Below are 16,838 nucleotides of genomic sequence, written 5' to 3'. Positions count from 1 at the left end.
CTCTTGGTAGAAAAGAGCTTTCTCTTCATTACCATGTATTTTATTGCAAATTTAAATTTTCAAGACTTTTTTTTCTAAATCACATTATATGGAAATTTTGCAACATAACAACCTGCAGGACTAGAAAATCATAACATTTTGAGTTTTGCCTCTTCATCTGTACTAACTGAAGATTTCTCTTGTCTTCCAAGAACATTCCTGTCCATGTAGCCCCAGTTTCCACTGTTTTGTCTCCTATGAAATTACAACTGTTCTATAAACATGCAAAGCATTTGACCTGGACAAAGCTTTGTACAGACAAAACAAAGCACACGTGAAATGAGCCAGTGGAGCACAGACAGGATAATTTTACAAAATTTGCAGAGCTTTCATAAAGATCACTGATAATAAACACTTCTGTGTTATTCATTATTTCTACAATTTGTTGTAATCTCTATGTTACCGCTGAAATGATCAAGAATTTTAGGTACTTGAGAAACACTGTAGTATAGTTTCCAGAACTGCAGCAAGACAGTGTTACATACTGTTTGGCTGGTGCAGATATTCTGTATCATCCTTATTCCAGCAAAACCGTCTTTAGAATACAAGCTCTACCAATGATTGACAGTTTACATAATATGACTTTGTATAAAATAATTTAGGAATTCTTTCATATTGCAAGCTATAGCGCAAAACGAGTAACTGCAACATTATAAACATTCTAATAATCACCATGGATCAATAAGGTATTCACTTAACCTCTAGAAAATGTAAAAACTAACAGTAATTATATATAATATGCCACTGTGATTCTGAACTATATTAGTACAACCTTCTACTTAATGCAGGTTATGAAAAAGAAATGAAGTATCTTGCCAAGTATTCAAACCCTGTAAATAACATAAGGCAAAATACTGTCCATAAAAAACTCAATTATATGCCTCCCAAGCCACCACCACACAACTCAGTTATAATATTGAACCAGGATGTCACAATTTAGCTAATGTCTTTTCTTTAAATATTTAGATTTCTAAATATAGACAGATAGATAAATATACATTATATATGATGCACAGATTTAGGATAATGATAGATTTGAGAAATATTTGGACTGTGTTGCTATATTACTAATGTAGTTCCAGTTTTTGTCTGCAAATAAGGGTGGAAAGAGAGCACTGAAAAGCTAGTGAAACGTAGCATAGTGGACACTAGGCTCCTGATTCAAATAATCATATATTAATTTCAGATTATAATTTTAAAAATATAAAGCAATTAAGTGGTCCTCAAGGTTGTGAATAAAAGCTTGTAGCTTATGACATAGACATAAGCAAAGTTAAGAGACCAGTTAAAGTCTAGAGAAGAACCTGAAAGAATTTTTGAAATGAGGTGTCCCATGAAAATCACTGAAGGGCCAAGCTTCACAATCCATTGCTTACAGGTCACTGCACTGGGCTAGGAGGAGGAGAAGGGACACGCTGAAGCCCTGTGGCTGCTGTTCCTCAGAATCTCTTCTTCTCCCCTCTCTAAGGAAGCCATCTCCACCACTCTCCCAGAAGCAAAATACAGCCAAGTCACAAGAGTTTTAAATACAGTAAACATAACTTTTGCATCATATTTAATGTGGACATAGACAGAGTAGCTTACACCACCAAGATATCCAAATCTGCTCTAGGAGGATGTAGGTGAGCTCATAACAAAGGTATCAATACCAATCTGCCCAATCGCTCCATCACCCAAACTGTTGGTGGAAATATACTGTATCTTAACAACACATGCCCTGCTCAAGAGAATAATTTCAGAGGAGGAAATACTAGGCATAACTGACACAATTTAATTGACATTGAAAGTGTTTTGACAACCTATAACTGATATAAGAACTTTCTCAACATCTTTTTATTAAGCTGCGCCTCTGTGACTACATATGTATATTTATCCATTAGGTGTCAATCAATGCAAGCAATACTTCTGGTTTAGTTTGTTGTCACAAGAGAATTTTTAACAGCATGAAGAGCCTCCAGACACATCACTTCAGCAATCTTTTCAGTAATGTGGGAAAAGCAAGAGGAACATCCAACATTTTTTTGGATAATCCTAGTTACTAGTGTCTCATGTTCTATTCTTACATTAAAATTTCAAGAAGGAAAAAATTCAAATTGTTTACATATACTGGTAACTAACTATCTTGTATTTATGCTATACAACGATTCAGCAATGCATTACTAAAAAATAATTCTGCATTGTTCATATTTGCTTGATGATAATTTTTTTTTAAGTTTTCAGGCTACCAAAAGAATCCTGTTCAGCATTTTTAGAGTTGCTACGTAAATTGATTCAAGCTATGCAGGGGAAAAGTACAGAGGCTGAAAAATTCCAGTGAAAAAAACATGTCACATTAAAGGAACTCAACACTGACTAAAAACATCTTAATGGAAAGTAACCCAAAGAAATCCAAGGTTGCCTGTCACCTTTGTGACAGGTAGCATCAGAGTCTCTAAAAGAATGATAATAAAAATGGTTAGAGGTTTAAACAGTGGTGATTTGCTAAATTTGTGAGTTTTTTCTTCAAGCAACATATAATCAACAACTAAAGTGCTATCCAACACCTATTTTGATGATTTTTTCAGATACTTTCTTAACTGTGGCCTATTTAACATTTTGTGGGTTTGAATTTGGGACAGAAACTCTTGTAAGAAACTTTCTCCTGAAGTAATTGTTCCAATTCTGACTACAAGTAGGACACACGAATGTTGGAAAAAAAGACAACATAAAGTTAAGTCTTTGAAGTTTTTGATTTTCAGAATAATCAGATTTATAGCTTTCTAGCATCTACTTAATTTACCTGCAACAGTTTACTTTTCCTTTCCTGAGAAATGTTTTCAAATAGTCAACGCCAATGCAATTCACATCAGAGAAGAAAATCACAGCATAATTTAGGCATAGTCCAACCTCTTGCTCACAAGCATGCTCAGTTATGAGGTCAGATTAGGTTATCAGGGCTTCATACAGACAAGTTCTGAAAGCCTCCAAGGATTCACAGCATGCAGAGTATCACTGCATAGCTTGTTCCAACACCTGACTGCCTTAATGCAGGAAATGTTTCACCTTTTATCAAGGAACTTATAAGTCTATTAAGAAGCTTGAAAAATGACTGTTATATGGCTACCACATGTAACATTTAATAGTCTTAATTTCCTGATTCACAGTCTAATACCATATACCTTCTTGAAGAGAAATTATGGCAACATGCTCTGAACCAGCAGTAATTATCTAGTAACTTGCAATACTCTTGTTATATGGCTGCTTGATAATGAAAAGCTTTTAAGAGTATTATTTTCAGTGTTATAAACTGATTTAATTGAGTAAATTAATGACTGAGAGCTAACTAATGATAGAAATCAAGGTGAACTTTGATAAAAAGTTGATTTCTAAACTGCTAAACCTCTAATATAACCAGAGGACAAGGAAGAATAGAAATGTGTGGTTTATGCCAGTCACAGAGGTGATACAAAAAACTAACTTTTCCAAACCAACAGTCTGAATTCAAATTTGTCTATCCCTTCAGCTTGCCCAGGACTCAAAGTGCAGACAGAAATTTTCACCGAACTAGTCTGGATTTTCTGACAACACATTCCAGACTGCAAGCATTGATTTGGAGGTCAATTTAAGATTCATATTATTCTCAAATGTGATTCATTACTTGATTCCAAAATAATGTATTAAAATATTTTTTTTAAAATGCATCTTCTCAATGTTAAGAATATTTTTACTATATTCAGAAAATGCAGCTAGGCAACCCCCCAAGTTCCTTCATACCTTTAATGCATCGTAAGTGTGAAAACACAGAATGGCTTGCATACAGTCACATAATTAATATTAAAGAAAACATTTTTGCATACTCTAAAAAGCAAATTATTTTTTTCCAATGTGTTTTTTTTCAGGTTACCAACTGCTTGCAACAGCTGCTCTTTTACCTCCATACTTTGCAGCCAAAAGTAAGAATATTTATATTAACTATTTATATTAAGGCCGTTACTTCTGAATTTAATCTACTTCAGCAGTATGGTTGCATAAACATAGTGTGCCGTATCACTGCTTAAATATTAGTTGATGCAACTGTTGTCTTACTGGTGCCTTTGATCAAGAACCCTTTGCTTTTCATGCATAAAAATAACTCAGGGAATTATTACTCATGTATTTCATTTGATAAAAAGTTTTCCAAATTGTGGAATACCTCACCCTGACTCATTACTTTACTCTGGTATTCCAAAGCCCCAAAGCAGACCTGTGATTGAGGCACCTGGTAGAGATCCTTGGAGGATGCAGCTCTTGGCTCATTTGCTGGTATTCACAGAGTGCAGACATTGTCCCCACAATGCCAGGCCCCCAGGGGACACCACCAGACTCTTCTGGCCATGACAGACCCTCTGGGTTTCCCCAATCCAGCCCAGGACCCATTTCAGCTATGCCTCCTCAGGCTGACAGACCCCAAGACAGGACACTTCAGCTCCCCATGCCCTGCCCTGCCCAGACATGGGCCCCATGAAGCCAAGCCCACTCAAAGGCACCATGAGCCCCACATGTGTTTTTGGCAGGTATCGCCAGTGTTCAGCCTTGCTCCTAGGTCCATGTCAAACCCCTCAACTCAGAAAAGCAAAATCATTTTCTGAAGACATGGACACGGGCCATGCAGCTTTTATTCATGGCATCCCCAGCAGTGGGATTTAGGAAGGAAGCACTGCCAGGAGACAGTCGCCAGGGTTCTGATTAGACAGACAGCGTTTAACCTAATCTCCTCTGCCATGAGCACATTCTGCTTCCTGAAATTAAATGTGATCACAGATGCAATTATTTAGGGGCATAATTCCACCAATTTAGATACCAAACTACTTCAGTACAGGTGGAAGAAGTAAAATACTGAAAAGAGAGGAATAAAAATGTGTCATTATGACTGGAGGCTGAATTACTAGGCAGTGAGAAGTCAAATGAAGACACAAACTTGGCAGGTTATGAGGTAAAACTTAAAAAATTTCAATAATGTTCAAATATCTAAATAACTGAAACTTTCCTGAAAAGCTTGTCCCTTCTTTCTTAAAGAACTGCAGGATTATTTTGAAGCCAAAGGTTATCACTATCTGCTACTCCTTGTGTTTTGGGAGGAGAAAAACACACAGATTTTAAGACTTAGAAACGTTATAATCATTTACTGAATCCCCAGAAACAAGCTGACCGCATGAAGATGAGAAATTTATATATGCAACCTATGACAACACTAAAACAGGTAAATACACACAGTTTTCTGAGGGATGGCTAACTAAGAAAATTAAAGTCTATGAGTCCTGGGAAAGTAAAAATTCCAGACAAGGCTTAACTACACATACAGATGCTGACAGTTCCTACTCCAAAGGGGTCCTTGAAATGAGTAAAAAGCAGAAAGGAAAACATGGAAAGGCAGGTGTGGGATTTACTGCCAAAATTTTGAAATTTAAAGAGGACACCACAACCTTATTTGAACTACAGCCCCATTCTAGTATCATAAACAGCTCAATTCTTTTGTTCTCTTTTTTCTCCTCTTAAGCCCATGTAGCTTCAGCAATATTGATCACACTTTTATAAAGCTGTATACTGGTATTTTTAGAAGAATAGAATGAGTGATATTTATATTACCCAGCAGTGAAAAGGGACAAAAATAGGTGGAATGGCAAGAGTAGCCATGCCTCCACTTTGTTTCAGATCTGCTGAAAAGCCACAGTAGGCATTAACAACAGAAATAGTAACAGCTGTCTGAAGAGAACAATACTGAGAAGTGACTGCCTATAAAAGGGTGACTGTGAGAAGAAAGGGAAAGAAAATGTGTTTACTAAGAAAAACTAGAAGACTGTTGTTTAGTTGTAATCTTTTTCCACTGTATTATCTACACATTACACTAGTTAAACTGTTGGCACTCAATTTTACTGATTTATTTTATCTGCCTTCCAGCCCTTCTGTAGTTGATTTTCATATTATTTTGTATTCATGAGTTTCAATGAGAGTGAAAGAGCTGGATTAAGAACCAGAGTGTTAGAGAATACTTCTGTATACACAAAATAGACATTGTCATTACTGTCATAGTTTTGCAGGTATGGTGGTTTTAATGTAACAGTCAGGGAGGAAAAAAAACACTTGTACAAACTTAGTAAGACATTATGAAAGTAACTGTTTTGCACAGAATGTATTTGTATAATCATGAATTTATGCAATTCTAGGCCCTATTCCCCCCCTCTTATTAAATAAAGAGCTTCATGGATCCCTGTGACATACATAAAATATTCACCCATACAAAGTCTTTGGAATGATAGCACACTTTTAATAAGTTCCATATCTGACACAGTTGCAATCCTTACAAGAACCTCTAGACACCTACATTCAGTAAATATAGATCAATTTCACTGTTAAGTTGCAGAAGATTGTTTACATCAAAATGTGATAAGAGTCCCTGAGTACCAACTCTTCTCCCTGTGGGAATATTTGTTAATACTACTAATAGGTAAAACCCAGCAAGGATCAACGAGAAAAGGTAAAATACATTTGAAGGTTGTTGTTCTTTGTTTATACAAAAAATAAAATATACTGACCAATTTAATTTCTGGATCAAATCTTTCTGCTAATGCAAAGAAAATACCTCTGTACATATTAAGTATAATACAACTGAATGTATGCTAGCTAAGACTTGGCATATTTAATTTTATTAATAAAAGTTAATGATGATGTTGGTTTCTCCCCTGTTTCTCAGCCCACACCTTCTTCCCCTGAGATGTGTAGCATACCTACTTCAGTGTGCTAGTAGCCACCTGTATGTGCACTTGTGTTTAAATTTTTGTCTTTGGATTGAGTTATTCACAGTGGTTTTCCTTAAAAAGTGTTGTAGTATTCCCTTCAACAGGAAGTAAAATTATTTTTTACTTTATAAGCCACACTAGTTTTCCCTGTTTCCTAATTGCATGTCCTCGGAACAGAAAACAGGTCAGGTACAGGGTGAGCAGTACAAAGCCAACCCAACATGTTCACAGCCCCGAGGCAGTGGCAGCCACCTGGAGACAGTGGCACCTGTCTCTGCACTTCTTTTGCTCAGAGCCTCTGCCATAGGGTTCAGGCATACTGGAAGCAAAGCGAAAGGAAACATCTAAATTTTGACCCAGCTACTCTCAGCTGCAAGATGTTGATGAAGGACTAATTGCGCCAGCTGAAACTGAGAGCAGTCCTGATGCTACTTATGGCCAGGCAGACTCTATATTGTGCAAAGAACAGGTAAGCACATTGTTCCCTATCTTTGAATGCTGTTTTGAGCAACTTAGGGAAAGGCAAGATCAAGATAAAAGTAATTTCATGAGGAAATAATATTTGCATTAAAGTTTTAAAAGCATTGTATTTATCTTGTTGCTAGAAACATGAAACTCTCATTAACACCACTGTGATTTTAACAAATATCTGGTGAAGTCCCCAAAATATTTAGAGATGTGATGATATAAATGGAGTTGCACCTTGCAGCAAGACACAACCTTTAGTTTAAATGTCTTCTGAACTTAAACTGTCAAAATGTAAACAACATCACAAGTTTAGCCACCACAATCTGATAAAATGCAACAAAAATGAATCGTATTAGCTTATAAAATAGCCCTAAAATTACAAATCATTATTACTTAACTCCTGCCAGGATTATGTGTACTAGAAACATTTATGAAAGCAAATAACCACTCCTTTAGTTTGAATTTCACTTTTATGTGATAGACTAGCACAAAACTGTTATGCTGCTTCAGTCCCAGTGAAGGTGCAGTTTTCAAAGGAACTTGATTCTGAGTTTCACACACTATTGGTCCTTATAATTTATATGATTAACCCCATTTAGGTTAAATAAAAAAACAGAAAAGAAAATAATTCACTGAATATTCCTGAACTTATATGAAGGCAAAAGCTGTCAGTGCAACGGCTGTTACAGTCTTAAAACCAAATAGTAACAATAATACAAAACATTTAAATAAAAGTACTTAATCTCTGCTGAGAGGGATAATTTCATTCTAGACATAGCTCGTTTTTATCCTAACATTTAGTCAATACATGAATTTTAAGTACAGTATAAATTACCTCGTCTCAGTAAGAACATGCAGTTTTATAAAACTGGAGTGAATAACTACCCCAGGAAAACTATCAGGAAGCATTTGATTTGCCACAGTAACATGAAATTTGCCTAGTAATTTTTTATAACCATTTTCCACTGGACTTCCAGTGGCTTGTTTTATAATAAAGCTATGATTTGAGTGGCATTAGTACTCCACATGCTTTAAGAGATAAAGATCTTGCAAATGGAAATGAAATAAAATCATCCTTGGATATAAATATAATATCAGTTACTTAGGTTAGAATCTTAGCTGGTATAGTGTCCCCAGCTTTTTTCAACATTTATACCAAGACAAATACCCCTAACCACACAACCAGTCTGCAGCGTGAAAAAGCCCTGCAGACATGACCTTGGCCCGCTTAACTCTGTAACAGACTTCTTATATGACTCCAGCAGTAAAGTACTCCAAAACTAGAGACAGAAATCAGAGGAAAAATCTGAAAGAGAATCCAGAGCATGGCTGTGCTGTTCACATCTCCTGCAGCATGTGAGGCTCAGGACCTGCCTGGCTGCTGAGACAATGCAGGGCAATGCTAAGATGGCTGCAAGCTACACCAAGCCCACCAGCCTTGAGCAGCCCAGGACACTAGAGGTGCAAGATGAATGCATGCCACCTTATGCACTTTCCTTCTTTGCTCATCCAGGTATCTGGCCCACCAAAGTTCCCACCCTTCAACTGGTAACAGAACAAAACCAGTTACTTCTGGTCACTTTGTTCAGGCCATACTGATACTTGGTTGGACCAAGAGGAACTGTGTTTCAGCTACTTCTCTCCTTATACCCACAGAATACTACTTTTGACCTCTGAGAGAGCTGCCTGAGAAGTTTTTAATTTCTGGAGACATGTTTAAATGTGGAACTATGGCAAAAAGGGGATAATGTGACAATCAACGAAATCCCTCTTGGTGGAAAGCTTAGAGAAATTTAGTTTGCCACACAAATTCTCACCACAGTATAATAAATGTGGTATTTGCTGCAAAGGAGAACAGCAGTGAAATACCAGCTATATCATACTGAGAAAGCAAACACATTGCAGAATGTATTTTATTAGCAATAATGTTTTAATTTTAAATCATCTTCCTGGAACAATATTAAAAGGAAAGCTTTTGTATGCAAAAAATCTGTGCTTGAACAGCAGATAACTAGAATTACATGTTGACACTGAAGAAAAAATAAAATATGATTTGCTCATTCTAGTGTGGAAAAGTAAACATTTCCCTGCAACTACTGTCATAAATTCCTGAAAATCTATGAAGTGATCTGACACCAAGAAGTGCTTTTCTTGCAAAACAGTACAGATCCAGCAAAGTCAGCTTCTCCAACACTGTCACTCTTTTCCCCAAGTAATTCGCAAGAAGTACCAGTCTGGGATAACATCAAAACCAGTGTTTCCACTTTCCAACATAAGAAACAACAGTTGGAATTATCAATTCTTGCTTATTCCTCATTTAGCATTGATCTTGGTATATAATACTCAGGGTGAATTGATTTTCTTAGTTAATCTCTAATTTTATTTTTAAAATATCACACAACAGTTCCAATATGCAGCTCTAAATATTATAAAGGCTCCACAGTACTTAAAAATATTATTTTATTGTAGTAAGACCAGAAATTGGTTATACTGAAAAAATGTGAACACAAATCATTGTATTAAGTTTTGCATATTTTGATTGAAATGTAAGAAAAATCAAGAGGTTTCTGGCATAGTTTTTCACTGAAGCAGTGCCTTTAACAGCAGATGAATGCAGGTTGTTTTCATTATTTACTAAAAAGCCAAATTTGTTTAAAGTTCTTAATCTCACATTTAAAATAATTCTGAAATAGAGTATCTTGTTTGAAATGACTAAAATCAGAACACCAGTTTCAGTAGTCTAGATTATCACGCATTACATCAATCTGTGGCATAAGAAAGATATTCTTATATTAGTAATTTATGACAGTACACTTTGATTCAACTCTTTGCATTCATGAACATATATTTTGGAAGAATGACAAGATAAAGAGTAGCATATTATTCATTTGTTTTTAAGATGTATTAGAGTTGAGCTGGAATCATAAGACAGAATATCCTGAAGTTTTATGTCAGTTTTCCAAAGTCACAAGACTGCCTAAAAATGCCTCTTTAAAGGGCTTTGCTCATCACTCCTATCAGAAACAACATTTCTAGATCTTGATACTGTTAGAAATCTGGAGCTTTTCTTCTGAAGCTTCTTCTGGTTAAGGCTCAAAGTAAATTGTCCAACTTTATCTCAAAGTGTCATAGAGAAGCAATATCCTTTTTTTTTTACTTTTGTCTTGGTCTCCTTTTTCTCCTCAGCCTAGAACATCTTACCTGTATTTGTATCAGAGTGAAAAAGAAAAATAGCACAGATACACTCTACACAGTAAAAACTCCACTAAATAAGCAGTGATGGATAGAAAGCAGCTTGGCATGGTCACAGAAACCACATGCAGGATGGTTTGCACATCACTCTGCCCTCAAAACAGCAGTTTAGGGTTATCTGCTTGCCCACCATTCCCTCACTATCCCCGTGGGATGCTGAGCTGGATTTGGCATTTATAGAGCAAAAAAACATCTCAAAGTATTTTACATACATTTGTTCCCTATGTTTCAAGTGTCACCTTCTGTTTTCTTCTCTTTTTTGTTGCAATGACACAAAAGATTTTGGCTGGGTGTTTTTGTTGGATAGGGTTTTTCAGGGAGTTGGGGGTGTCATTTTGTTTGAGTTTTAGATTCTGTTTTATCAAAATAGCATATTGTCTCCTGAAACTTCATTGTTTCCAACTGCTTATTCCCCACTGATTACAAAATTATTATCACTTGTTTATGACAATTTCCATAGCAACAAATATAATCTCAGAGTGCTGTGATTTCAAGTGGAAAATGAGCACCATAAATTCATGCAAATGTCATCTTTTACAACCAAAAACAGGAGACAAGGAAACAGAAACTGCCAGATATGAAACAGGAGTGTCAACATAGAAAGCACGTGAAAGTTTTCAGTAAATGTTACTGCCTTCTTCTTACAATAAAGATGTCAGTTCAGCACAGAAAGCTTCCAGCTGAGCAGAGTGCACTCAACACCCATAAGTCAGGTTGCATAGCAGATGTTAAATATAAAATCCATTAAGTCCAATTAGATTTTACAGAGGAAAATAATAGTAATAGCATGCACAGGCAATCTTGCACTATACAACAGTACCAAGAGATACAGTGATACCAAGAGATACCACAAAAAACTCCAAAAAGCCAAAGAAAAATCCAAACCCAAACAAACTGAAAAACCCTACACATGTACGTTGCACCCTTTCCTCCCAAAGAGGCCAGCAAACAGAAGGTATGTTACAGTGTCTGCAGCCACATGAAGAGGGCAAGGTCTCCTGTCTCCAGTTAGAAGCAACATTTGTGAGGGCCATCACCTATTGCACACCAACAGATAATTAATCCATCATCCTCTATGGCAATTTGAAACTAAGCAGCAAAACAATTTTAGCCTCTTTCCCCAATTGCATATGCATGTCATGTTACCCTAATCTGACTCAAGTAATTCTCATGTGTACTAAGGTAAGAACATTAATAGCACGGAACCAGTAAAAACAAACAAAACAACAAAAAAGGAAAAGTCTGTGGCACACTCCGGTAGAGTCGTTTCACTACCATGTAAAAGGTTACTCCTTTTACTGGTCATTAAGAGTTGGGATTTGTAATGGACATGTGGAACAGATATGTGAGCATTTTTCGTAACTAAGCCATCAATGCAAGATGTAGGCTAAATTCTGGCCATGTACTTAACTGTGTAGATGAATGAAGATGTCATTGCATGCATGATAGCTTGAAAAACATTGGGGGGAAAGAATCTCATTTTTTTTTTTAATAGGATTTATAGACACTAAGAAGGACAGTCTGTTTTTGTATTTATCAGGACATTTTGCCAAAGGCTGAAGCACTATTTCCTGGTAAGCAGTTCCAAACAACCTCTGCTTCTTCAATCAGATTTAGTCTGCAATAATTATTCCATCCCTAGATATTAAGCAGTTCTTAAATTAGTTAAATATATATGCAGTATCCCAGGTGAATTTGATCTTCTGGAATGTTTAAGAATATATACTAACTTCTATTTTATTAGAAAAGTGTTAGATGGTCATTTCAACTCAAAAAACCTACCAAAATCTGAGAGGTAACAGGAACGGACCTGAAATCTGTTCCACAGACCACAGAATAAACTTTTGGCCTTCAAATATTCCTTAGTAGCTCTTGGTAAGAAACTCATTCAGCTACTTATGACCTAAGGAAACAGGCAGAATGTATATACTCTCATGTATGTTTACAATCACTTTGCTATCTAGCATTACTAGGAAACAGAATTGTCCACGGTTCTCAAAAGAAATGGTGAAAGAGAAGTTTATATGACTGCTGTAGACTTACAGACCAGCAATAGAGTTACTGATGGCTGCAAATGCTCATGCTGTGAATAACAAATGCAAATGGAGGTATGGCTTTTTCCAGTGGGACATAAAACAAGGTTTCTTCTCTACTTGCACCAAATTAAAACTCGGGCACTGGCCAAAACTAGAATAGGCTCCCTATAATCTTTTGTCTTGATTCTTTTTTTTTTTGGTCTATAAGACAACAGTCCAGGGTTGGACATTCTCCATGAAAGCTCTTTAAATCAGCAATTCCCAGCTAAAACTGCCTCCTCTCTAGGGTTCGTGGGGACATTTGGCAAGAAATAAATTGAAAAGCGACTGCTCTTCTTGTGTATTAATCTCTGTTTCTAAGTGAGAAAGGAAGACAGTCCTGGCTAATGCTGTTGGAGACCCTATAGCCAGCAACCCTGACTCCTCCTCTCCCCACAGTTGGAGCAGAGCACTAAGGCTTAAAAGGTTTGCTCTCCAGTTGCTGGACTCTTATGCAGCAGTCAGGCAAGGCAATAGCAATCCATCCAGGGCATATTATAATTATTATTATAAGTATTGTTTTAGCACAGTCTACATCAATTGGACATCTAGTCAGATATATTAAAAAAAAAGAAAACAAAAAATCCTAAAACATTTACTTCAGGTGCTGCATTTGCATATTTCTCTTCCGCCTTGAGTGATTTTCTTAAGTGTTGTTTCCATCTTGCTATACTTCAGGAAATCTATCTTATCATACAGCAACATCTAAAGCTGTTATACAGAAAGGTTTCTAAATGCATAACAAGTAACAAAAATTAAAATATGCTTGGCATCTTTTCAGCCTACTTTTATCTCAGCCATTTTTTGCACTCGGAAGTAAAAAAATAAAAACAACCCACCCAAACACATTAAGGAAAAACACACATTTTCAGTTTACTGTATCAATTTAAGTAATTAAATAACTGGTTTACTTTTCACAACATCAGAGGATGGAGTACTAAAACCAAAAATCACGATGTACAAGATCCAATTCATCCCTGGCATTATTCCACATAAATCAGTGGTATTACACCAGGGATTAATTTGGAACACTGATGTGAATTAGAGGACTGTTCTATGCAGCAACCTCATCGTAATACACAAACACTAAATAACTACAACATTATGAGCATCACAAATGCACACAAATAATTTTGCACCTACAATTCTATTCCTGAGCAAATGGAAGAGATTATTTCACAGTTTTGACAATAACAATAAGAAATTTCTACCATTTAGAAAATAATTGTCCCTTTTTCCCAGAAAAATTATTTAATAATACAAAATACTTGATAGTAAAGTATTTAATAGAAGTCCACACAGGACGTATGCAAAGCTCCTCCACAGCTCCGTTTTTACATATCTTATTGAAATATGACCAGCTCTAAGTTATGCAGTGAATCTTCAAAAACTGTTTTAATAGTGTTTTGAAGATAGAGCTTCAGTCTGCTCAGCAAATGGTGATCACCATCTCTAAAATATATACCAAAGTAAACTATGTTATGAATTTCTCCTCCCAGCAGAAGACCATTCACATTTCCCTCCTCTATTAAGTACTGTGCCTAGGTCCACTTTTGCACGAAAAACAAGTTGCTTCCATTCAGCTGCCCTAGTAGCGCAGTTAGAGGCTGCATCTCCCACCTCACCACAGAGGCGGCCAGATGTTCTGCCAATTCATTCCTCCTGTGCTCAGGGAGCGTGAGACCACACAGAAGGCAAGAGAAGAAAGAAGTGAATGCAGACCATCTCTCTCTTCCACGGACTCAGTCGACTCTTAAAGACATCTGTAACGTTTAAAACTGCCTCTGCCTTTCACAGACAAATCTCTGCCAGGGGTTAGTGTTCTCCATCCAGCTACGGTTTCATTAACCGAACCCGCTGCTCAGCCAGTGCCCTACATTGCACTACATACTTTACCAAATTGAAACTCATTCGTCATTGCTCGGTTTTCCTATTTGTGAATGACTCGAAACCTTCAAGGCTACCCGCAGCCAACTAGCGAAGTGGCTTAGGAGCTGTGTACTGGCTACTCAGTGGTTTATTTTCTCTTTTCTATTTTTCGTCCACCTTGGAGCCAGACTCTTTCTTGCTCCTCTGGAAGTTGGCTGTGCCCTCGCTGCCCCTTTCCTCACGGGGCCCGTGCCCAAGCGCAGTGCGCTCACTTGTAGAAAACGCAGCAATAAAATATTAAAACCCTTCCTTGCTCGGAGCTCCGCCGCTGAGATCGCAGCACCGCCTCTCTGGTAAGGCAGCACCGCAACCCTCCGCGCCCGAGCGGAGCCGGAGCCGCGCCCGCACCGCACCCGCGCCCGCCCAGAGGGGCAGGGACCCCCCCGGCCCCGCAGGCCCCCGATCTGGAGCCAGGGCGACTTCCCCCGGGAGACCCCAGCACGAGGGGCCCGGCTCTCCCGTCGGAACGCTCGGCACCAAAAGGTGGCAGCAGCCCCGGTTGCTCCATGGAGTGGAGGGAGCTGCTCCCACGCCCCGCTCCGGACGGGGCATTAGGCAGCCTTGTCCCGCCCCCACAAAGCACAAAATGGAATTTGAACTGTGGCGGTGACAGTGCCGAGTGAGAGGGGAAGGGGGGCAGCCCCCGTTTCTCTTCAGCTACATGTTGCTTTGGGACAGCAAGGGCTGGAGTACGGGGATGCACCTGTACTTCTCACTGCACACCGCCACTCACCCCTCGGGGGTGGGGACGAGGGGGACGGCACGGGGGCGCGGGCAGCACTTACTGAAGAAGATGTACTCGGTGTAGCTGCTCCAGATCTTGTCGTCCCTGTACTGATTGATGAAGGCGGCGGTGCCGGTGGAGTTGCAAGCCACCATGTGGAAGCCCGCCTCGGAGAGCCGGTCGAAAGCCTGCTCCAGGTAGGTGAATTTGAGGTAGAAGCGGGAAGTGTACTTCTCGGGGGGACGGTCGGGATCGCGGCTCTCGTTGAGGGTCTCTCCGAAGACCTCCTTGGCCAGGGCGATTCTACCGCACACCATGATGCGGGCGACGCGGCGGAACTTGGCGTCCGCCTGGTTGTCCCGCACCGTGGTGTAGGAGCCGCGGTAGCCCACGGTGAGGAAGCCCGAGCGCTTGTCCAGCGCCGCCCGCTGAAGCCGGTCGCTGCTGCCCTGCGAATTGCTATCCTCCAGGTCGCTCTGGCAGCCCTCGTCGTTCAGCGAGCTCTGCTTGGTGACCTTGGGCGACAGCAGCTTCACCAGGTCGCCCAGCTGGAAGTACTCGGCCTCCCGCAGGAGCCGCTCCTTCTCAGGGAAGTGCTCGGGCAGCGCCAGCTGCTTGTCCCGCAGGTAATCCAGCACGTACCTGAAGAGGAAGCCGTCGCGGTCGATGAAGAAGCGCGCCCGGCTGTCCCTTGGCAGCTGGCGAGCAGCCGCCGGGCCGCCCCGGCACGGGGAGAACATGGTGGCCAGCGTGCTGTCCGGGACGCTGAGCAGCGTGGAGTGCCTCGTCACGTACACCTGGCCCCCCACGTTCAGCTCCACCACCTCGGGGAACGGCGAGCCCGACGGCCCCGATACCATGTCGCTGATGGGCAGGATGCTGCCGCCCGCCTCCTTCAAAGCCATGGCTGCGAGCGGGCGGCCGCAAAGGAGGGTCTCCCTCCTAAAAAAGCCGGCCTCCCTCCACCCCTCCTTCCCCTTCCCTCCCCTCTCCTCCCCTCCACCCACACCTCCCTCCCTTCCTCCTCCTCCTCCTCCTCCTCCTCCTTCTTCCCCTCCTTCCCCCGCCGCCCGGCGCGCCCGGAAGCTCCGGGACGGCGCTGCTGCTGTGCCGCCCTCCAGCCTGGCGGCGCTACCCCGGCCCGGCCACCCCCTCGCTGCCCCGGCGGCGGGACGGACTGGGCTCGGCTGGGCTGGTCTTTGGCCCGCCCCGCCCCGCCCCGAGCGACCCCCTGCCCGCTGCGCCCGGCGGGGTCGCGGGGCTCGCAGCCGCGCTGGCATCGGGACCGAGCGGCCGCCAGAGCCGGTACCACTTGGCAAAGCGCTACTGCGCTGCCAGGCTCGGCCCAGGGAAGAGCGAAGCCCCTACCCCGTTTCTTCCCCTCGCCTCGCCTGGCTGGCTTCACTTCGAAATTCTTTTTTTCCGCCCTTAAAAATCTCCTAGCCTCCCCCAAATGTCTGCTCCTCTTACACTGTTGCACTGGTCAACACTTGCAGAGTGCTGGAATGTTGGTCGTCCTTCCAAAAGTAGCAATGCAGCACGATGCATGTGACAGCATTGTTCCCCATCTTCCCTCTATCAGCAAGCCTTTACTGT

At 40.4% G+C, this 16,838-nt stretch overlaps 1 protein-coding gene across 1 annotated transcript in view; it reads right to left on the bottom strand.

The window, feature by feature from the left end:
• The window catches only part of KCTD8 (potassium channel tetramerization domain containing 8), a 100,419-nt gene extending 84,239 nt beyond the window's left edge, over nucleotides 1-16,180 (bottom strand). The window contains exon 1 of the mRNA XM_071555203.1: nucleotides 15,304-16,180. Within this exon, the coding sequence (XP_071411304.1) occupies nucleotides 15,304-16,147 (844 nt within the window). The 5' untranslated portion in view covers nucleotides 16,148-16,180. The remainder of the gene's footprint in view (nucleotides 1-15,303) is intronic.
• Between the last annotated feature and the right edge of the window lie 658 nt (nucleotides 16,181-16,838).

Source organism: Pithys albifrons, chromosome 5 (assembly GCF_047495875.1).
Source record: "Pithys albifrons albifrons isolate INPA30051 chromosome 5, PitAlb_v1, whole genome shotgun sequence".
Taxonomy (NCBI): domain Eukaryota; kingdom Metazoa; phylum Chordata; class Aves; order Passeriformes; family Thamnophilidae; genus Pithys; species Pithys albifrons.
The sequence above is the reverse complement of the archived record's forward strand: the minus strand, read 5'-3'. Positions and strand labels throughout refer to the sequence as shown.